Source organism: Bos indicus x Bos taurus, chromosome 8 (assembly GCF_003369695.1).
Source record: "Bos indicus x Bos taurus breed Angus x Brahman F1 hybrid chromosome 8, Bos_hybrid_MaternalHap_v2.0, whole genome shotgun sequence".
Classification (NCBI taxonomy): Eukaryota; Metazoa; Chordata; class Mammalia; order Artiodactyla; family Bovidae; genus Bos; species Bos indicus x Bos taurus.
In genome coordinates this window covers 52,481,073-52,504,917 of record NC_040083.1, presented here as the reverse complement: position 1 = coordinate 52,504,917, position 23,845 = coordinate 52,481,073, and the positions used below count along the sequence as shown (strand labels likewise).

The 23,845-nt window shown below is 40.5% G+C and overlaps 1 protein-coding gene across 9 annotated transcripts in view; it reads left to right on the top strand.

The window, feature by feature from the left end:
• PRUNE2 (prune homolog 2 with BCH domain) overlaps positions 1-23,845 on the top strand; it is a 292,420-nt gene that overhangs the window by 231,809 nt on the left and 36,766 nt on the right. For all 9 annotated transcript variants that reach the window (XM_027549503.1, XM_027549502.1, XM_027549497.1 and 6 more), the window contains exons 10-11: positions 16,175-16,254; positions 20,056-20,256. In XM_027549503.1, coding sequence (XP_027405304.1) covers positions 16,175-16,254; positions 20,056-20,256 — 281 coding nt within the window. The remainder of the gene's footprint in view (positions 1-16,174; positions 16,255-20,055; positions 20,257-23,845) is intronic.

Genomic DNA, 23,845 nt, shown 5'->3' with positions numbered 1-23,845 from the left:
AAAGGCTTGACTTCTCTGCCTTTTTTCAGTCATGTTAATATTCAGTTTTCTATGTGCTTTCTGGGCCTGCTGCATCCTACTTTAATTTGGAAAACATCAAAACCCTGATAATACGACAGTGGGCTGTGACAGTCTACTATTGATACTGAGACACAACTGAAATTACTACTATCTAAGCACTTATTTCTAATATCAATGAATTTGTTCAAATGAGAATTTCTAGAAACTCTTAGGGAATCTTATTATATTTAAATTCATCTTTAAAGTGTTGCCCATGTTGGTGTTTTAAAAATTGAAACAACATAGAAAAGTAAATAAATAAAAAGTAAGAAGTCCCTTTCTCCCTGTATTACTCCATGTGCATGCTGCTGCTGCTGCTAAGTTGCTTCAGTTGTGTCCGACTCTGTGCGACCCCATAGACAGCAGCCCACCAGGCTCCCCCGTCCCTGGGATTCTCCAGGCAAGAACACTGGAGTGGGTTGCCATTTCTTTCTCCAATGCATGAAAGTGAAAAGTGAAAGGGAAATCACTCAGTCATGTCCGACTCTTAGTGACCCCATGGACTGCAGCCCACCAGGCTCCTCCATCCATGGGATTTTCCAGGCAAGAGTACTGGAGTGGGGTGCCATTGCCTTCTCTGACTCCATGTGCATAGCCACTACTAATAGTATATTTCTATTTCTTCTAGATATTGTCTATGCCTAAAAATATGTATAAATGTGCATGACTTTATATAAATTATATCATTCTAAACAAATACCACCTAGTGATTTATTTATTAAATATATCTTAGTTACCATTCCTGTCAGTACATTTAGAAAGTTTTTGCATTGATTTGCAGTGATGACTTTCATGCTATATTTAATCACTCACCTGTTAAATGTTTAGATTATCCTTTATATGTTTTCAAAAAGAACTGAGTAGAAAAATTCCTTTAGTGAAGTACTAATTAGACTATGGGCTTCCCAGGCGGCGCAGTGGTAAAGCATCTGCCTGTCAATGCAGGAGATGCAAGAGATGTGGGATTGATCCCTGGGTCAGGAAGATCCCCTCGAGAAGGAAATGACAACCCACTCCAGTATTCTTGCCTGGAAAATCCCATAGACAGAGGAAGCTTGACAGCCTACAATCCATGAGGTCACAAAGGGTTGGACATGACTATATTTAGACTTTATTTACTTCAGTTTATTTGGTGGAAAAGACAACTCAGGTTCAAAGCTGAGGGCAAAATGGTACAAAGTACTCAATCTCCCTGAGACAGAAATGGCAAGAAACTCTCCATGATTGGATTAGATACTTCTCCCAAGGTGCCTGTGTGTTTTTCTTTTAGTTGAGGTATAGTTGATTTGTGTATAGCAGAGTGACTCATATATGTGTGTTAGTTGCGCTCAGTTGTGTCCGACTCTTTGCAATCTCATGGCTTGTCCATGGAATCCTCTAGGCAAGAATACTGGAGTTGGTTGCCATTCCTTTCTCTGGGGGGACCTTCCCAACCAAGGGATAGAACTGGGTCTCCTGCATTGCAGGCAGATTCTTTACCATCTGAGCTACCAGGGAGGCCCAAGAGAAGGAAAATGAGTATTCCTTATTAGATTCTTTCCTATTATAGATTATTATAAGATATTGAATATAGTTTGCTGTGCTTGCTATACAGGTCCTTGTTACTTATCTATTTCATATATAGTAATAAGTATCTGTTAACCCAAATTCCTAATTTACCCCAACCCCCTTCCTTTCCTATTTGGTAACCATAAGTCTGTTTTCTATGTCTATTAGGCTGTCTCTGTTTTGAAAGTAAGTTCATCTGTATCATGTTTTAAGATTCCACGTATAAATGATATCGTATGATATTTTTCCTTCTCTGTCTGTCTTCACTTAGTATGATAATCTCTAGCTGCATCCATATTGCTGCAAATGACATTATTTCACTCATTTTTAGTGCTAAGATTCCATTGTTTATATTTATCACATCTTCTTTATCCATTCATCTTTTGATGGGCATTTGAATTGTTTCCATGTCTTAGCATTGTAAACGGTGCTGCTATGAACAGTGGGGTTCATGTATCTTTTTAAATAAGAGTTTCTGTCTTTTCTGGATATATCCCAGGAGTGGGATTGCTGGACCATATGCTAACTCTGTTTTAGTTGTTTTTTGGAAATTGAGGTACAGTTTATTTACAGTGTTGTGTTTGTTAATTACTGCTGCTGCTGCTAAGTCACTTCAGTTGTGTCCAACTCTGTGCAACCCCACAGACAGCAGCCCACCAGGCTCCTCTGTCCCTGGGATTCTCCAGGCAAGAGTAGTGGAGTGGGTTGCCATTTCCTTCTCCTTGTTAGTTACTACTGTATAGCAAATGATTCAATTTTACACTTACATTCAATTTATACATTCTCTTTTATATTCTTTTCATTATGGTTTATCATAGAATGTTGAATATAGTTTTGTACTATACAATAGGACCTTGTTGTTTATCCAGTTTACATGTAAAAGCTTACATCTGCTAACCCCAATCTCCAATTCCACCCCTTCCTCAAGCTCCTCCCCCTTGAAGACTACCAATCTGTTCTCTGTCTGTGATTCTATTTCTCTTTTACAGATATGTTCATTTGTGTCATTATTTTAGATTCCACATATAAATGATATCACATATTATTTGTCTTTTTCTTTCTGACTTGCTTCATTCAGTATGATAATCTCTAGTTGCATCCATGTTACTGCAAATGTTATTATTTTGTCCTTTTTATGGCTGAGTAGTATTCCATTATATATGTGTACCACATCTTCTTTATCCCTTCATCTGTTGATGGGCATTTAGATTGTTTCCATGTCTCGGCTATTGTGAATAGTGCGTCTATGAACATAGAAGTGCATGTATCTTTTTGAGTTATAGTTTTGTGTGGATACATGCCCAGGAGTGAGATTGTTGGATCAAGTGGTAATTCTATTTTAGTTTTCTGAAGAATCTCCATACTTGTTTCCACAGTGGCTGCACCAACTTACCTTCTCACCAACAGTGTAAAGGGTTCCCTTTTCCCCACACCCTCTTTAGCATTTGTTATCTGTAGACTTTTTAATCATGGCCATTCTGACTGGTGTGAGGTGGTACTTCATGGTAGTTTTGATTTGCATTTCTCTAGTAATTAGTGCGGAGAAGGCAATGGCACCCCACTCCAGTACTCTTGCCTGGAAAATCCCATGGATGGAGGAGCCTGGTGGGCTATAGTCCATGGGGTCGCTAAGAATCAGACAAGACTGAGCGACTTCACTTTCACTTTTCACTGTCATGCATTGGAGAAGGAAATGACAACCCACTCCAGTGTTCTTGCCTGGAAAATCCCAGGGACGGGGGAGTCTGGTGGGCTGCCGTCTATGGGGTCGCACAGAGTTGGACATGATTGAAGCGACTTAACAGCAGCAGCAGCAGTAGTAATTAGTGATGATGAACATCTTTTCATATGCCTTTTGGCCATCTGTAGAAATGTTATTCTTAGTTTTTTAAGAAACCTTCATGCTATTCTCCCTAGTGGCTGCATCAGTTTACATTCCCACCAACAGTGTAGGAGTGCTCCCTTTTGAGAAATGAAATTTTATTCAAGTTGTTTTCATATAGAATGAGGGTCAGCAAACTATGGCCTCCAGGCCAAATCTAGTTGGGCACCTATTTTTCTACCTAGTTTTATTGGAACACAGCCACGCCCCTTCATTTGCATGTTTTATGGCTATTTTTGTGCTACAGCACAGTTGAGTAGTTGTGACACAGACTGTATGACCTGCAAAACCTAACAAATTTAGTATCTGGACCTTGACAGGAATTTTGCTGACCCTAGCTCTGGAGAAGTCAAAGACTTAATTCCCCTGCCACACCCTAGGGATCAACAAATATAACTGCTTGAGCAGCAGTCGAAAGAGTATCTCTTTGGGCTCCTGTTGTTCATATTTCTGGGGCCAGACTGTCCACACTCTTGAGTGACTAAGGGGAAGTAAAACCAAGGCAGTGAGGCCATTGCATTGCACTGCTGGGGAGAGGAATCCTTGTGAACAGGTTTCCTCAAGCGGGAGGGTAGCGTGGGGGAGGCATTTACAGACTCATTTGCACAAACCAGAAATCCCAGGTGGTGCCGAGCTGCTGGTGAGGAGGACGGGCAGGGTTTCTGGAGTCAGTGCTCAGACTCTGGACACTTACTTGGTCAACCTCCAGAAGCTGCTGACTGCATTTCTGAAGACAAACAGAAATTTCCATTTCTCTTCCTCTTCATTTCACAAAAACCTCATCCTTATTTAGCATGCCCGCCCCCCGCCCCAACCTTCCCCCTACCCCAGGGTGCTCCTAATAGCGTCAGAGAGGTATTTTTATCACTGTGGGAGAAAGTACCGTAAACTGTACACTGGCTGAGCTTCACCTGATTATGTTTAGAGCAATTGCTCTTCTGCAATCATCACTTTTGTAAGAATCACCCAGATTTCTGAGTTGTGTTTTTGTGTTTAAATTTTTAAAAAATTGCTTTATAATATTGTGTACATCCATTGTACTAGCTATCTAGAGGGGTGAGATGGGGTGGGAGGAAGGCTTAAGAGGAAGGGGATATATGTATACATTTGTCTGAATTATGTTTTGAAGAAAGTTTAACTTGTTATGGAAAGTGATTTGTTGGTAGAGAATTTTGGTGGTCAAGTTCCATTATGTGATAAGACTTTATGAGGAACTCTTTGCTAGAAGAGCAGGGCATCCTCACATCTCTAAATAAGGGTGTTTATTCAGCCGCTAGTTATTCACCTCCACCACATGCTAGGCCCTTTGCCAATTACACATGCTAAGCACTGGGAGAACCTGCCCTCATGGACCTCTGTGTGTAAGTGTGGAGGTGGGGAACAAGAGTGGTCATGAGTGTGGGAGGTAGGGCAGACAAGCTAGGAACAGATTGTTGTAAATCATGAAAAATATCCATTTGATGTGAGCTCAGGGTACTGTGGAACTTGACCTAACTGTGCAGGTTGGGGATGAGCCCTGTGGCCGAGATGTCTAAGCTGAGTTGTAGATTGTACTTGGCCCTAAGCGAGGGCCAAGTAGGGAATGGGCACTGGCCAACGTAGGGAGTGTCTGAGGGGAGAGTAAGCTTGGGTGTATCCTGGGAAGCCAGACCGTGAAGTCTGGTGAGCCACACTCTGGAGCCAGGCCCCTTCCTTTGGGGCAATGGGGATGTGAAAGGACTGAAACAAGGTTAGATTGAGAAGGTTGGATACTGAGCAATGTGGAGGGGTGGGGAGTGAAAACAGAAACAGGTTTCTGCTAGGAAGAAAATGAACTAAGATCGTAGCAGTGAAAGTAAAGAGGAGAAGATGAGGCCAGTGTATAAGACTGGATTGTCAGGATGGTCAACTGGATTGGGAAGAAATGGTAGAAAAAGAAGGAAAAGAAGAATGAATGCTCATTTTGGGGATTGGGAGCTCAGCGACATTCACCGGGATGGGAAGATGTTAGCTGACTATTACCATGTAATAAATTGTCTCAAAATTTACCTTAAAACAACAAACATTTATACTCTCATGGTTTCTGTATCAGGAACTAAAGAGCAGATTAGATAGTGGTTCTGACTCGGGGTCTCTTACGAAGTTGCTGTTGAGACATCAGTCATCTGAAGACTTGACTGGGGCTGGAAGACCTGCTTCCAAGGTGAGCCCCTCACATGGCTGTTGGCAGGAGGCCTCAGTTTCTGCCTGGATTTTTATAGGAAGCCTCAGTTCCTTACTACATGCTTGAGCATCCTCTGGATGTGGTGGCAGCAGGCTTCTCCCAGGGTGAGTAATCCGAGAGAGACCAAAGAGGAAGCAAGGCACATGCTTCTTGGGATCTAGTCTTAGAAGTCACACACTGTCACTTCTACCTCATTCCATTCTTTAAAAGCAAGTAACTAAGTTCGGTCTATGCTTAAGGAAAGGAGGATTAGGCTCCAACTTCTGAGGGGAATGTCAGAGAATTCATGGACATTTTTTAAAACCATCGCAGGGAATGTAGGCTGTAGCAGACCTGTGTAAAAGAAAGCGCTGAATTCAGTCTTATACATGTTGAATTCAAAGTGCTTATGAGTCATCCAAGTTGTGAACTGTATATTGGCTTTAGAAACAAGTATATGCCCCTCTGCAATGTGATATTACATCATTTAATTTAATCTTCTTAACAACAAATACATTATTGATGTCTTAAGGTCTTAGAAAAAAATGTGGGACTAATATATACCCTGCAGGCAAGAGGTAGAATTCTCCATGCAGCCCTGTTCACAGCCAAGGATCTAATTATTATCTGAAAAGCAAAGGGTTTAAATGATATTTAGGCTTTCCTTCTATCCCTCCTCAGTGTTCCTTAAATGGTAGTGCTCATAAGGCTACTACAAAGGATTTTATACAGAGCGACATATGCTGTCATTCAAGGGTCGTTTGGATGACAAGCGATTTTTGCTACTTGGCTATTCTGAGAATTCAACTCTGAGTAAGGAGACTATATTATGTCTCTCTCCTCTGAGAATCGGAGAACAGATGGCTGTGGTTTGTGGGGTTTTGCAAAATCCCTAGAGAAGGTAGTAACTGGGTGAGTGCCAAGTGCTTATCTTCTATTTGTTTTCTGTCTTCTCCTTTCCCTGTTCTCCCTTCCTTATCTGCCCTCAGCTGACTGGCTTATAGGAGTCACCACACTTATGTGTTCTGGGGTGAGTGAGGTCCCATGGGGTAGCCAGTTGTTGGCAAGAACCTCATTTCATGAGCTCAGACTCAGCTTCCTAAGCTCCCATCCTCTCCTGATATCAGCTTGATTAAGCTGTGTGTGATCCCCAGTACAGCCTGTCTTACCCCCAGTTGAGTAATGTGATAAGAGCTCTGGAGCTTACAGAGTAACATGTACCCTTACCTTAAATTGTGCTGCCCACTTTATCAGATTTCCCTGATAATTCAGTTGGTAAAGAAACCGCCTGCAATGGAGGAGACTCTGGTTTGATTCCTGGGTCGGGAAGATTCCCCTGGAGAATGAATAGGCTACCCACTCCAGTATTCCTGGGCTTCCCTTGGCTCTCAGTTGGTAAAGAATCCACCTACAATGCGGGAGACCTGGGTTCAATCCCTGGGTTGGGAAGATCCCCTGGAGAAGGGAAAGGCTACCCACTCCAGTATTCTGGTATGGAGAATTCCATGAACCATATAGTCCATGGAGGCACAAAGAGTTGGACACGACTGAACAACTTTCACTTCACTTCACTTTATCAGACAGGGATCCTAAAATGGAAACTCTCCAACCCTTGGTCTTTAAAGGGCTAATTTATGTATTTAACAAAGGCAGGCAAGCACCTGGTGAAAGATTTTCTTCTTTTTTCATTTTATCTCCATGCCTAGAGGAAGCAACCTTACCAGTCCAGTGTGTCTTATTTGACTAGAAGAAAATCAGGAGAATTTTAGGAACTCTGTCATGAAAGAACTTTCTCTTTATGTAATCATTTCCCAAAATAAATAAGCATAACTATCCAGTATTTTTTTAAGAACAATTAACATGCTTAGCCTGCTACCCTATTTCTATGGAGCTGTATTTCTTAATGGTCAGTCTTATAAAAATGATTATTCCCTGGAAATGGTGTTGTCAGCTGCTGAGTGTGCACACCTGTCAGGAAACATGAGCATCTAGAAGTGCTGTGTGTGTGTGTGTGTGTGTGTGTGTGTGTGTGTGTGTCTTGGTTCACTGCTCATTTGCTGTTAAGAAGACCCTGATCCTGGACAGGGCTAATCCTACAACAATTAAATCCCTCCAGCTTCAGAAATGCTGGAAGGATATACAATGTAGAACGGGCTTACCTTTGTACCTGGTCTAAAGGCAAAAGGGTGGATTTAACCAGGTACCAAAGTTTTGCTGTCGTGATTAGTCTTTTACTCTGTGGTGTCAGGACTGCCATGCTACAGCATGCTGGTTTCTTTATGAAGACACGTAAGTACCAGAAACACAAAATCTGGTAATAGAAATTCTTCTAATAGAAATGAGATCCATTCTCAAATGGAAGAATTCCATTTATATCACTGGCCCCCACTTGGTGCTGTTTGTGATGAGATAGGTGCCCACATTTAGTATAAATAGCATGAAGTTACCTAAGGGCATGGTTCTTTTTCTAACTTCCTGGATTGAGTTGAGCCCTAAGCTAATTCATTCATTTTATTTTCTAATATTTGAGTTCAAGGCTATTTATTTTACTCTAGGAATTTCTTTAGCTACTTTCACAAGTTTTGGTATGTCATACTTTATTGTTCAACAACTTACAAATATGTTTTCCAGTTTCCAGTCTTTTTATGATTGATTTCTTATATGTCATCCTGAAGTCAGAAAATAAAGTACATGCAGTATAGTGGCTCAGATGGTAAAGAATCTGCCTACAATGCGGGAGACCTGGGTTTGATCCCTAGGTCAGGAAGATCTGCTGGAGAAGGGAATGGCTACCCACTCCAGTATACTTGCCTGGAGAATTTCATGGGAAGAGGAGCCTAGTAGGCTATAGCCAATGGGCTCACAAAGAGTCAGACATGACTGAGTGACTAACACTAACTAAGATTGACTTTTGGTATTTTACATGACATTTTATACAATTTTCAAGAGTTTAAAAAAAAATGTGTAATTTACTTGAATGTAGATCTCTCCATTAGATTAAGTTGTGTTAGTACTTTGTTCAGATCTTCTGTATCTTTATGCATTTTTTTTCAGATTTATAAATTCTTGAGACATATTCAAGTTCCCACCCATGAAATCAATTTCTCCTTATAATTGACTTTTTTCCGCCTATGTTGTTAAAAGCATATTGACTCTGGATCAATATACCTTCTGAGAAATTCCTCCTTTTATCATAAAGTATTAACTTTCTTAACCCTTAATAATGCTTTTCTGCCCAAAGTCTATTTTGTTTGATACTAATTTTGTGACACTTGCTTCTTGTGGCTAATGTTTTTCTGATATTTCTTTTTATAACACTTTATCATAAACACTTCTGCATTATTATTTTTAGATGTTCCTTTTTTAAGCAGCATGGCTTCTCAGGGTAAATGACATTACCTGCTATGACCGACAACCCAAATCTCAGTGCTTCAACACCATGAAGATTTTAATTCAGTTCTGTTCAGTCGCTCAGTCATGTCCGACTCTTTGTGACCCCATGAATCGCAGCACGCCAGGCCTCCCTGTCCATCACCAACTCCCGGAGTTCACCCAGACTCACGTCCATCGAGTCAGTGATGCCATCCAGCTATCTCATCCTCTGTCGTCCACTTCTCCTCCTGCCTCCAATCCCTCCCAGCATCAGGGTCTTTTCCAAGGAGTCAGCTCTTCACATGAGGTGGCCAAAGTACTGGAGTTTCAGCTTTAGCATCAGTCCTTCCAAAGAACATCCAGGACTCACCACCTTTAGAATGGACTAGTTGGATCTCCTTGCAGTCCAAGGGACTCTCAAGAGTCTTCTCCAACACCACAGTTCAAAGCATCAGTTCTTTGGCGCTCAGCCTTCTTCACAGTCCAACTCTCACATGCATACATGACCACTGGAAAAACCATAGCCTTGCCTAGATGGACCTTTGTTGGCAAAGTAATGTCTCTGCTTTTCAATATGCTATCTAGGTTGGTCATAACTTTCCTTCCAAGGAGTAAGCATCTTTTAATTTCATGGCTGCAGTCACCATCTGCAGTGATTTTGGAGCCCAGAAAAATGAAGTCTGACACTGTTTCCACTGTTTCCCCATCTATTTCCCATGAAGTGATAGGACCGGATGCCACGATCTTCGTTTTCTGAATGTTGAGCTTTAAGCCAACTTTTTCACTCTCCACTTTCACTTTCATCAAGAGGCTTTTTAGTTCCTCTTCACTTTCTGCCATAAGGGTGGTGTCATCTGCATATCTGAGGTTACTGATATTTCTCCCGGCAATCTTGATTCCAGCTTATGCTTCTTCCAGTCCAGCATTTCTCATGATGTATGCTGCATATAAGTTAAATAAGCAGGGTGACAATATACAGCCTTGATGTACTCCTTTTCCTATTTGGAACCAGTCTGTTGTTCCATGTCCAGTTCTAACTGTTGCTTCCTGACCTGCATATAGGTTTCTCAAGAGGCAGATCAGGTGGTCTGGTATTCCCATCTCTTTCAGAATTTTCCACAGTTTATTGTGATCCAGACAGTCAAAGGCTTTGGCATAGTCAATAAAGCAGTAGATGTTTTTTTGGAACTCTCTTTTTCAATGATCCAGCAGATGTTGGCAATTTGATCTCTGGTTCCTCTGCCTTTTCTAAAACCAGCTTGAACATCTGGAAGTTCATGGTTCATGTATTGCTGAAGCTTGGCTTGGAGAATTTTGAGCATTACTCTACTAGCATGGGAGATGAGTGCAATTGTGTGGTAGTTTGAGCATTCTTTGGCATTGCCTTTCTTGGTGATTAGAATGAAAACTGACTTGTTCCAGTCCTGTGGCCACTGCTGAGTTTTCCAAATTTGCTGGCATATTGAGTGCTTTCACAGCATCATCTTTCAGGATTTGAAATAGCTTGACTGGAATTCCATCACCTCCACTAGCTTTGTTCGTAGTGATGCTTTCTAAGGCCCACTTGACTTCACATTCCAGGATGTCTGGCTCTAGGTAATTATTATAATCTCATATTATTTGTTCATTAAATGGCTTTTATTGCCAGTTCTTCTGTTTACAGCATCTGCTGGCAATCTTTCATAATGTTTTTTCCTAGTGTAATTTGTAGCTTAGGGGGTGTGGGTTGGGGGTGTTGGTGTGAGGTCATCTTTTAGAGGGTTTTTAACTTTCTCCTAAGTGGGTTTCCAGTGAATCCTAGTTAGTGCAAGTAGCACTGCCAAGTGGTTTCATATTTGATTCTTCTGGAACCTTGGGAATCTTGGCTTTTAATGGTCCTAGGTGAATTTTAATTTTAATTTCTTGACTTGTGTTTGCTACATCATTCAGGTAATATAAATCAGACACACTTGGCATACAAATAGTGTGTCTAATTCTCACTGGTTGCTTTTTATTTTCTACCCAAGATTCCAGGCAGACTATGCTTTCTGAGGCCAGAGGATAGAGTTTGTTCTCACTCTCTTTTCATTAAGAGGGCGGTTCTTTAGGGACCATGGCCTTATGTGGATGTTCAAATCTAGGTCTTTCTTCTAGCACCTGGAGGTCTCTTCTCCTGTGGGGCCCTAAGGCCTATGTCCAGTCAAGAATGCTCCAGACTACCTTTCTTCAGCTTTCTAGAATAACTGTTCATTTCTGGCACCTGGAATTTCCCTTGGTCTCTCTCAAGTTTGGAAATGTATTGATTACTTTTAGGGTGTTCTGTCTTACATAGCATTTCTTTGCATTTATAACGATAAATGATATTACACCTTGTCAGACACTTTCTAATCTCTTTAGCAAATAAAGTCTCAAAGTGACAGCTCAAGGGTTTCTACCTTGAATGTAATAGCATTGTTTTATTTTGATTAAACTTATGCAACTATTTCTTTTAGGCAAGTGATTCTAAGTTTCCATGTATAGTGATACAAATCTTTCTTTGAGAGCAAACTTGAAAAAAATAAGTCAATTGAAATAAAAGTATTAAGTAAACTGACAAGGGCTAGGTGACTATGACAAACCCATAAAGGTAGTATATTAATATTCAAGTTTATAAATACTTGAAAGCCTTTGATGCTCTTCTGAGCTTTGTCCTCATCTTTTAAAGTGTTCTTTTATGTTTTAACAACCTAGACAGGAAGATGTGTACATCAGCCTGAGCCTGGGCTGAGAGTGTAGGAAATCAGCGCATAGTGTGAGTCAGATACTCCCTTCAAAACAAGCAATAAAGATCGGAATATACAGTAGTACTACTCAGAATGGGTTGGATTAGCATGTTTGAACAAAGAAACCCAATATCTCTGGGTAAGACAAAACAAAAAATTCTTTCTTGCTCATATATCCAGTGAGCTTTGTTTAGAAGGCAATGGCACCCCAGTCCAGTACTCTTGCCTGGAAAATCCCATGGATGGAGGAGCCTGGAAGGCTGCAGTCCATGGGGTCGCTGAGGGTCGGACACGACTGAGTGACTTCACTTTCACTTTTCACTTTCATGCATTAGAGAAGGAAATGGCAACCCACTCCAGTGTTCCTGCCTGGAGAATCCCAGGGACGGGGGAGCCTGGTGGGCTGCCGCCTATGGGGTCGCGCAGAGTCGGACACGACTGAAGCGACTTAGCAGCTGCTCCCCGTAGCCGTCGGGCTGAGCTCCTCCACAGGCACGAAGGTGGGGAACAACACGTGGCACCCATGCTTTCTCCTCATTCTTCTTCCCAGAAGTGAAACCTGCCACTTCAGCCACCATTTCATTTGTCAAAGCAAGTCGCATGCCCACCTTAATTTCAGAGGAGGACAGGGAGGTACACTTGTACCACGTGTGCAAAAAGTGGAGAGCCAGAACCGTTTGGTGAAGATCAGTGATGTTTATAAAACTGCCCAGCAAACAAACAATTCCAGATCCATCCTCTAGATGGAGATGTGGAGCTAAGCATCTTTTGGAGAGGATGGCCACAGTAGAGTCAGTCTTGTGTTTACAACTCCCCCCAACCTGTTTGGTACCTCCGTGCTGTATACAGAAAACCCCAAATTAAGTAGTGACTACCGATGGATATGGTAAAATACTTACCTTCACAATGGATTGATTAGTTACCCAACCGGTCCTGAGAGGCGTCCATTACTGATGTAAAACTCCATGCTATTTCCTTGCCAATTATTCTGTTTGGCTGCTTTATTTCTACAAATATTTATCGGCCTAATGTATGAATGTGGTAGTATTGACGATGGCTGCAACTTGGGTTTCTCCCAGGTTTGCCTCTGGTCTATTCTGGTTCAGTGTTCCTTCTCTCTTTCCTGGAGTTTCCTAAAAAAGTCCGCATGGCCTTCTGTAATATCTGTGGGTTTGTGGGTCCCTGGCTTCTGATCACTGCCCGATCACAGCTTCAGTTCTTCTCTTCCCTCAGGTATGTCACTTTTGCTTTTCTAGCACCTCCTTAACAGGGTCTCTGCTCTGTGTTGCAAAAAGACATTGAGAGACAAAGGCTCTATTTACTAACTTCAGTGCATCCGGGGCACTTACAGTCTCTACGGAGATCTGTTTAGCGCTGAAACTTACCCTTACCTGGGCTAATACTCAAATTTTAGGAAACTTAATTATGTTTTGTCTAACCACGACACACACTTCAGTTAAATTACTGATCCTGCATTATGTTTAAAGTGAGGGGACATAATACCTTAAACTTACTTAGTCAGTGCTTTATAATTTTCAGAGCACTTCCTCATTCTGTTTATTCTCCACAGTCCCTGTAATGTTGGGTATTTATTATCTTCCTTTAAAATCACAAAGATAATTAATTTTCTCAAGGTTAATCAGCTTGTCAGTACTAACAGTAGAACTATAACCCATAACTAGACCCTCATATCTAGGACTCTGAATTACTCCATGATGTTGCCCATAGCTTAGAAACATCAACAAAACCTGCAAAAATTTAAGATGGATACTATCTGTTTTTAAACTTCGTATTGGGCCTATGGCCAGCACCCTTATGTGCTCTCTGAAGCAAGTAGATATGATGCCTTTTTTTTTTTTTTAAGGTTGACTTATAGGCAACTAGGGAAAATCATGTATGTGTGCATTTAGGGAAGTTCAAGTTTAGTAATTCAATCCAACACATATTTATCGAGTGTTTATACCAGGTGTCGGAGATGTAATAGTGCATTTAGGGAAGTTCAAGTTCAGTAATTCAATCCAACACATATTTATCGAGTGTTTATACCAGGTGCTGGAGATGTAATAGTGAAGAAGACAGACGTGGTTTCTGTCCTCATGAAGCTTCAAGGCTAATGGAGAAAGCAGTTACAATAGACAGCAAAAGGAACTTCAATAAAGGAGACAGCATTTTTTTCTTTCGATATTATTTTTAGGCATTGCACAGTCTTTTTTTATTGGTGAGGGAATGGAGACAGAAAGATTAGATAATTTGCCATATGACACAGTAAGGGATGGAGCTAGGATTTGAATGTAACTCCTCTCAGCAGCATTTTGCTGTGTCACAGGTACTACAGGGCTGATGTCAAGGAGAACACAGACAGATGACAAGGCATCATTGCAGGGAGATCTGAAAAACTGCAGCAGCATAGGAAACCCAGACAACTATCCCTCTGGGTCCCAGGTCTTTCAAAACTGGGGCCCCTGGAAGGCCTTCTCTTTGCCCACCACTCCCACCTCCACTGCTGGACAGTTCAGTTTGCTGCCTCCCAATGCGGTGTGTCTCTGGCAGGAGTTATCTTATTCCTGCCATTACATTATTGTCTTTGGCTCACATGCTGACCCCTCACTCTTTTCGACTAAGCTGCAGGACTCATTTCAGAGAACATACACAGCAGAAGCCATAGCAAGTGTATGGAGAAAGAAACTCCGTATGTTTTTGAAGAGGTGTGTAGGGTTGACAGGTAAGGATGAAGGCATTTACTTCTCTCAGGAGCAGCTCTGAGTTTTTGGTAACAGTCATTATTATTTTAACTCCATCATCCCATTTTCACGACAAGAATGAGGCTGGTCTATTTCAGTCTTCTGTATCCTTAGCACAGAGTAGACACACAGTACATATTTATTGAATAAGTGAAGCAAGTTGTTATCACGAGGGACATAGGATTTTGTTTACATCATAGGCTTTATTGACAGTAAGGGGTTTAACTTGGATCCTGAAAATATTGATCATCCAGGTAAGCAAACCTCAGATGTTTGGTAGACCTGGATTGAGGTGGAGAGGAGTCGCAATAAGAGAGGGAGGGGGAGAGGGAGGGATTAAATTTAGGACTTTAACACAAAGGTTTATAATGTTTAAATTTAGAAGGGTGCCTACATCAGAGGTATTTACCCTAAATGAGAGAAATTACATGAAAGCGCCCAAGAATACAAATATATAATTGTGACAAATGGGGATGTACTGAATGAAGGTCAGGAGATAAAAATAAGTCAAGGGGAATTTATTGTGAACAGTGGTTCAATTCAGTTCAGTTGCTCAGTCATGTCTGACTCTTTGCAACCCCATGGACTGCAGCATGCCAGGCCTCTATCACCAACTCCCAGAGTTTACTCAAACTCATGTCCATCGAGTTGGTGATGCCATCCAACCATCTCATCCTCTGTTGTCTCCTTTTCCTCCTGCCTTCCATCTTTCCAAGCATCAGGGTCTTTTCAAATGAGTCAGTTCTTCGCATCAGGTGGCCAAAGTATTGGAGTTTCAACTTCAGCATCAGTCCTTCCAATGAATATTCAGGACTGATTTCCTTTAGGATGAACTGGTTGGCACTCCTAGCTGTCCAAGGGACTCTCAAGAGTCTTCTCCACCACCACAGAACAGTGGTTAGCTTCCTACAAAAGCACGTGAATTTGCCACAGTTTCCTCAGTATTTGTCTGTTCCCTTCCACTAGTCTTACCAAGTGGGCTAATATAAACAGTCCCAGGTTCAAAACTGATTAGAAAAGATAGTAACTCATGACCAAAACCATCTTCATCAATGTGTAATTCACAATGAATTTTTAAATATTCAAAGGAAAGAAAATATTAATAGTTGGTACCTCCTCAGGGATGTCAGGCACTTTATATTCATTGCTTAATCTTTCAGCAGCTCAGTGAGGTAGGTGGTATATCCCTATTTTACAGAGAGAGACCAGCAGAGTATGCTTTCCTGTACCCATAGTTTAGGTAGTATGCTCAAATTTACACAGAGGAAGAGATACATACAAAGTCAGCTCTGTCCTTACTCCAGAGCATGTATTACATCTCTTGTTGGAAAGAAACAAAGTTACATGTCTCCTTAAATATATTTTATTAGTTATTTACTTTTCCTGTTTTTGAATTTCACGAGGTGTGTTTACTTGTGTGAGCTGACAGAAGTGACTGTCTATGTGCACAGAGTAAAAGCTGTGTCTGTGGTTCTCATTCACAGTAACTGCAGAAAGTCTGTTTTCTAAGTTGGGGCCACTTCCAGTGAATTCAGTACGTGTTCTAGGTTTATTGAAAATACTATCCTGGAATCTTGGGGTTTCCTTTTCAAAGAAAATGAAATCCCATGCAGTGTTTTACACCATTTGCTTTTTTTCTTTTTTCTAGACTGCTGTCAGAGGATGTGGGAATGGACATCCACTCTGAGGAGGGGATGCTGAGTCCCACTGCTGCAGACATGAGGCCAGGTGAGAGAGTGTTCGTTCATTTCTTTCAGCGGTGTTCTATATCCAAACGTGTTCATTATTCAGTGAGAGAACCATTTCCTGTGCATCCAACTTGTGATTTCAGTGATAGAGGTGAAGAGAGTGAAAAAAAAAAATGTGTGAGGAAGGTGTTAGGCTTGATGTAGTTAATTACAGAGTCGACTTGAATAACCAACGAATGCAGGCTACCCTTTGTCTCCCAAGCCATGCCTAGATCTGCCAAAATGTTTTCAGTTCCTGTGATAATGGTTGCTTTTTATCATAATATCAAATTCTAACCAACATCTAAGTTCACCAAATTTATACTTAAGTGTGAAAATATTTAAAATTAGTGATTTACAGAGAAATGCAAATCAAAATCATGAGGTACCATCTCACGCTGGTCAGAATGGCTGCTCTCCAAAAGTCTACAAACAATAAATGCTGGAGAGGGTGTGGAGAAAAGGGAACCTTCTTACACTGTTGGTGGGAATGCAAACTAGTACAGCCACTGTGGAGAACAGTGTGGAGATTCCTTAAAAAACTGGAAACAGAACTGCCATACGACCCAGCAATCCCACTGCTGGGCATACACACCGAGGAAACCAGAATTGAAAGAGACACGTGTACCCCAGTGTTCATCGAAGCATTGTTTACAATAGCCAGGACATGGAAGCAACCTAGATGTCCATCGGCAGGTGAATGGATAAGAAAGCTGTGGTACATATACACAATGGAGTATTACTCGGCCATTAAAAAGAATACATTTGAATCAGTTCTAATGAGGTGGATGAAACTGGAGCCTATTATACAGAGTGAAGTAAGCCAGAAAGAAAAACACCAATACATACTAACGCATGTATACTGTATACTGTATTGGTGTTTTTCTTTCTGGCTTACTTCAGTCTGTATAATAGGCTCCAGTTTCATCCACCTCATTAGAACTGATTGGGAGAAGGCAATAGCACCCCACTCCAGTACTGTTGCCCAGAAAATCCCATGGATGGAAGAGCCTGGTAGGCTGCAGTCCATGGGGTCGCTAAGAGTCAGACATGACTGAGCAACTGCACTTTCACTTTCCACTTTCATGCATTGGAGAAGGAAATGGCAACCCACTCCAGTGTTCTTGCCTGGAGAATCCCATGGACGGAGAAGCCTGGTAGGCTGCAGTCCATGGGGTTGCACAGAGTCAGACACGACTGAAGCGACTTAGCAGCAGCAACGCATGTATAATGGAATTTAGAAACATGGTAACGATGACCCTGTATGCAAGACAGCAAAAGAGACACAGATGTATAGAACAGTCTTTTGGACTCTGTGGCAGAAGGCGAGGGTGGGATGACTTGAGAGAATAGCATTGAAACATGTATATTATCATATGTGAAATAGCTCTCCAGTCCAGGTTTGATGCATAAGAGAGGGTGCTCAGGGCTGGTGCAGTGGGATGACCCTGAGGGATGGGATGGGGAGGGAAGTGGGAGGGGGGTTTAGGATGGGGAACACATGTACACCCATGGCTGATTCGTGTCAATGTATGGCAAAAACCACTACAATATTGTAAAGTAATTAGCCTCCAATTAAATAAATTAATTAAATAATAAAATTAGTGATTTAATATTAAGAATGCTTAGTATCCTGATTATTAAAAAAAAGAAAAACCCTAAACTACACTCTAAGTTATGACCCAAGGTGTACACAAAATGGAATTTAAAGTTTTTAGTTGCAACCTGTATGACTCCCACTTTGTACTAGGCTCTCTCCTTTGCACTATACCAGCTATAGGATCTTACCTAGATCCTCAACTCTTGAGATCATTAGTGGAGCCTAGATTTGAAAAAGAAGGGAGTCAACTTTTTTTTTCTGTCCAGGTATTTAAAGTATATTCTTCAAAGTACTAATCACATGACATAACTATTCTTAAGTGTTCTATGGCAGAGTAAGCATGGTAGCCACTGCTCCACTCGACTCCACTCTTCAGATTCACAGTTCTCTCTCTTTTCTCTTTTTTTAAATTTTGGCCATGCTGTGTGGCTTGTGGGATCTTAGTTCCCTTACCAGGGATCAAATCCTGCTTTCCTTCGGTGGAGGTGCAGAGCCCTAACCACTGGACCATCAAGGAATTCCCACAATTCGTTTTTTAAATTTAATTTTTATTTTATATTAGAGTGTAGTTGATTTACAATGTTGTGTTAGTTTCAGGTATATAGCAAAGTGATTGTTATGCATAAACATAATCCATTCTTTTTCGGATTCTTTTCCCATGTAAGTTATTCAGAATATTGAATAGAATTCCCTGTGCTATATAGTAGATCTTTGTTAATTACCTGTTTTATATATAGTAGTGTGTACATGTTAATCTCAATCCCACAATTCACTTTTGAGTAATACAGGTGCTAAAGCTTTCATTATCCCGTAGGGTAGCTGTTAGCCACATGTGGCTATTAAAGTTAATTAAAATTTAAAATCAACTTGAAACGTACAGTTTGTCAATTGCACTGACTTCATTTCAAGTGCCTAGAAGCCATATATAACATTTCTATCATCATAAAAAAATTTTTTTGGACAGCACACCTCTGAGAATCCCTGTGGAATCCCAATGTTTTACAAACTTACTAGTCAACAAGTGTGTTAATCAGTCAGTCATGTCCGACTTTTTCTGATTCCATGGACTGTAGCTTGTCAGGCTCCTCTGTCCATAGGATTCTTTAGGCAAGAATACTGGAGTGGATTGCCATTTCCTTCCCCAGGGGATCTTCCCAACCTCGGGATCAAATGCCGTCTCCTGCATTGCAGGCATATTCTTTACCATCTGAGCCACCAGGGAAGCCCCTCAATGTTTTACAAACTTACTGGTCAATAGAAACTTTTTTCCCAAGTAATACGTAAAGATAGTACATGGAACACAGTTTGGGTGTTGTTCTATACAGAAAAAAATCTTAATGACAAAGAAACAGTGTTAGCTTCCTTGGGACAAGACCAGAGTTAGAACTGCAGAATTGATCGGTATACTACATGGCCTTCAAACCTTTTGTTACAGGGAATACTGAAATGTTTACTGTTACTGTGTCTCTGTACCATTGTTTAGCTGGGATCAACTTGGTTAAAGATTACTTCTCCAGCTCTGCTTCTGATAAGTGAAAGGCACTTGAGCAACAAGATGCATATTACAGGGAGCTAATTCCATGAGCCTTACATGAGGAGACTATCACTATGGTACAAGAACCAGTGTCAGGCAGTATTGGCATAAGAAGTAATGACTGCTTGACCAAGGAATGTAATCTGGGAGGATACCTCAGTTTTTTTTAAAAAAAAAACAAAGAATGCCAGCCAAGGAAAGTTCATAACAGAGTTGTCAAGAACTAAAGAGATGTATGTGGGGAGTATCTGTAAACATAACAGATAAAGTTCATATCCTCTCACAGGAATAAAGTCTACTTGAATCATTATGATAAGTTATGTGTAAAGCTTAATTGTATCTCTTAATATGCATCATAAAAAATGTAATCCAATATTGTCAGTGTCAGGTTTTCAAACCCGAACAGGGCAGTTCTAAAGACTAGATCTCTGCCCATTTAGCACTGACTCCCACTTCCTATTTCTGCATGACCAGAACTGATGTGGCTGGAGCAAGCCAGTACTGAGGCCTACTGGTCACGAAGGGGTCCAGACCCTAAGTAAGGACTTTTAGCAGGTGGAGCCTTCGCTGAAAGGGCCTTCAAATTGTTTTCCACTGGGGCCACATCCACTGTTGGCAGTCCTGTGTATGATGGTCTAACACTTACTGCTGCTCTTGATCTTCTTTAGAACCGCCTAATTCTCTGGATCTTGATAGCACTCATCCTCGGAAAATCAAACTCACAGCCCCAAATATCAATCTGTCTCTGGATCAAAGTGAAGGGTCTGTTCTCTCTGATGATAACTTGGACAGTCCAGATGAGATTGATATCAATGTGGATGAACTTGAGACTCCCGATGAAGCAGATTCTTTTGAGTACACTGGCCATGGTAAGTTGCCAAGTTGGCAGGCGGAAGTTAAGTGAAAGATTATCTAATCATATCTAATGGCATCTAAGTGGCATTAGGAACAAACCTCCCATTGTGTTGCTGCTGGCTGCTTTCTTGTGCTGTCTAGAAGCTTCTGTTTGTATCTCAGGTCATAAGTGGTCATGATTGATGGTTTAGATCTGGACAGAACAGGTATGGTTCACAGAGGTCATACACAACCATCACGCCTTTGTCAAACCCCTACGCTATGCCAGGCCTTGTGTTTGGCTGAGATTGGAAGTAAACTGTTACATGCTGTGTCATAAGAAAATTGGGACTGGGTTTGCAGAGAAAGAGAATTTAATCTGGAAGATAAAGCTTGAAGTGGAAAAATTAGAGCTTACCAATTTCTCTGTACAACCTCTCATGGTCTGGAATGTTCTTTCCCACACATTCTACATGGGTGGTTCCTTGTTTTTATTCGGATCTTTATCAGATGTAACCTCCTCAGAGAGGCCTTCCTTGACCTCTGTAATCAAAGGTATCCACGCCACCCCCACCATCTAGTCACACTCTTCCTCAGTATTAATTTTATTTTCCATGTGTCACACTAATTGAAATCATATAATTTAACTGTTTGCATCTCACTTATCTTTCTCTTCCCATTAGAATGTCTGCTCCATAAGGCCAGAGACTTTCTTATGCTTGGTGCTATATCAGCAATAAAGTAGGAAGGAAGGAGGGATGGGGTAGGGTGTGGTGGAGGGAGAATAAAAAGTCAGAAGATTAAAAACTTGCTTATCAAACCTGGACATTCCTGATATGATTACCAGTCTTATTATATGATTTAATATATTATATCATATTATATGATTACCAGTTCTTTCTCTTGCTCAATGAAATTGCTTTTGTTAAGAAATATATACACAGTATTTGCTTTAAAAAATGGCATCATGTAGTTTCAGCTTTACAGGGTGGCATTCTTTGACTTTATAAGTTTGAATTTGAAAGTAAGAGAATCTACTATATCTATATCTATATCTACTGCTTTGATATATTGTGAAAATTAGTAAAAAGAGAAATACCACAATTGAACAGATGCCCTGACTTTTAGAGCCATACTGATTCCAGCAGTTTCCTTCATAGAAAAACGTAACTAGGAAATTAGGAGAGTAACATCAAATTACTTAATTAACTCAACCAATGGTCATTGAGCAGCCAGGGCTACAGCCACAACCAGCCCTAGACTCAGACCCTGCTTTCACAGTGTGGAAAGCTTTATTTCCTCAAGCTAAGAGAACAGGATGTAGCTAAACTACTTGTATTATAGTTTATTATGTTTAAGTAGAGATTTGATATTGCATTTTATCATGTTCTTAGATTCATATAGTTATCAGGATATCTGTCCCTGTGAGTTGAAATACACGAATAGGAGGTGAAAGGTCTTGACTTCATATTCTTTTCTGCCATCTCAGACACTCTTCCTCAGCCACGCCATCCTTTCCAGCTGCTCCCAGCTGTCCCAGTCCCTTTCGTGCTAATAAACCTTCAAGTGTAAAAATCATGCATTGACTTAAAATCTCAGAGAAGACAGCTGTGGCATGACCCTGCAGGTCCCACCCTCTCCTCCCCCTGTACTTCTCTGTTGCCCTGGAGAGCCGTGTCACCCCACATCTGAACCTTTTATTTTTATAAATAGTAAAACTGTCAAGCCAAGTGGTGGTGGCTGAGCGAACTGGTAATTAGAGCTGCCACTTGCTGACATAGTTCTTTTTATTTAGTTGACATAGTTATGTTGAAAGAACCAGTTTAACAGCCACAACCCTGCTTTTAGGTCTTAAGAGAATTTTAGTGTAAGTTGAATTTTAAAGTCCACCTTGATTTTCACATGAAAGGAGTATGTTCAGTCACCATTTTAAGTAAACAACAGCATTAAATGTTGAAAACACTAAGTATATCTGAATAGCTATATTTTATAATGCAGACATAGATAACTTTCTATAAAAGAGTAATGTATATTAGAGTCTCAAAGTATGAAAGTAATGCTTGAAAGCTGCACAGTTTTGTTGTTTTTGTTTCTTATGTGAGTGTTCTAACTAGGCATATACATTCTAAACAAAACTGGAGTTTTTAAGTCACAGGGTTTAAAAAGTGTTTGGTCAGTAATTAATTTTATTTAATGAACACTTCGTAGTGCTTGCTGTGTATCAAGGATCTGTGCTAGCTGCTTTATAAATATTAACTGTATTAATCCTCATGTCAACTCTGTGAACAGGTATTATGTTACCCCCAGAGGTTTAGTGATTCACCTAAAGTCACATAGCTAGTAAATGTCAGAGCCAGCACAAAACCTGAGTTGTTGTCTACAATTCCTGGGCCATGCTCCTTTTCTACAAATACACTGACAGTGAACAGGAGGGTCTCTTTCTGCGTTAGGATAGCATACCTGAAGTCAAGCCTAATGACCCACCTTCACATTTACATGCTCTTTTAATCCCTCCATTTTGGGGTGACTTGAGGGCCCTTAGTTTCCCAAGTGCTTGAAGGATGTTCACACCATTTGCCTGTTTTAGTCAGTAGCTCATGACCAAGCATTGATGCCAGATTATTTGTCCACGGTGTGATTTTGCTTATGGAAAAAATTCCGAAGCTCATTGTCAAAAGATGTTAAGTTGGTCATCCCTTCCAAGCAACGTTCTTTAATAATTGTGTCCGAACTGTTGGAAAATACCATTCAAAGGATGATATAATGGAGGCTTGATGTCCTTTGATATGTATAAATGCCAAAGATATCAGAAATATGTAGATAGTGAAGGATTTAACAGATTAGTCTTTTTTTTTTACTAAGGGAGCTCAGATTTTTTAAAGATACTTTATTTAACTAATTCTATAAACTTAAAAATATCCAAAGGTCATCAAAAATTATGATGACCTATTTCTGTTTTCAAACTGACCACAGAATTATTTTTACCATAATTCAGATCTTAGCAAAGGCATTTTGTAAGGGAAATGGAAAAAATGATAAAAAATTTTAGCCAGAATATTTCTGGTAAGAATGCTGTAAGAAACATTCATGTGCTCATGTATGTTTTCTTCCTAGGCTCCTAGCAGTGTTTAGTGACCTCGTTTATCTTTTCTAAAACTAACCCCTAATGACGGACAGTTTTCTATGTGAATAAGGTAGCCTCACATTTTTTCCAGATAATCAGGTAGTCACTTCATATAACTTCCATTTCTGTGGTCATTATTTTCACAGCCTGTAGGCAACCAGCTTATGAAATCAACTCCCTGTTTTAACTCTGCTTATAAACCAGTCAAGTGTGGAGCTTATTCTGTTTACCCACAAGCAGCCTTACATGATAATGGTGATGTGGTCTGAAAAGACGATTTTTCCTTATATTTTTGTGTGCTGAGTTTTCACATTCCAATTAACTACATACCTGTTCTAAAGAACTTTAAAGACTTTCTTAATTGTGTATAGGATGTCTTTCTTCTAACCAAAAGTTCAAATGGAGTGGGGGGCAGGCGGTGGAATATGAAAAGATGAAAGTGGGAAGACCATCAGAAAGTTACTCTTGTCACCTGGGAAAAAGATGTGCTTAGGACTCTA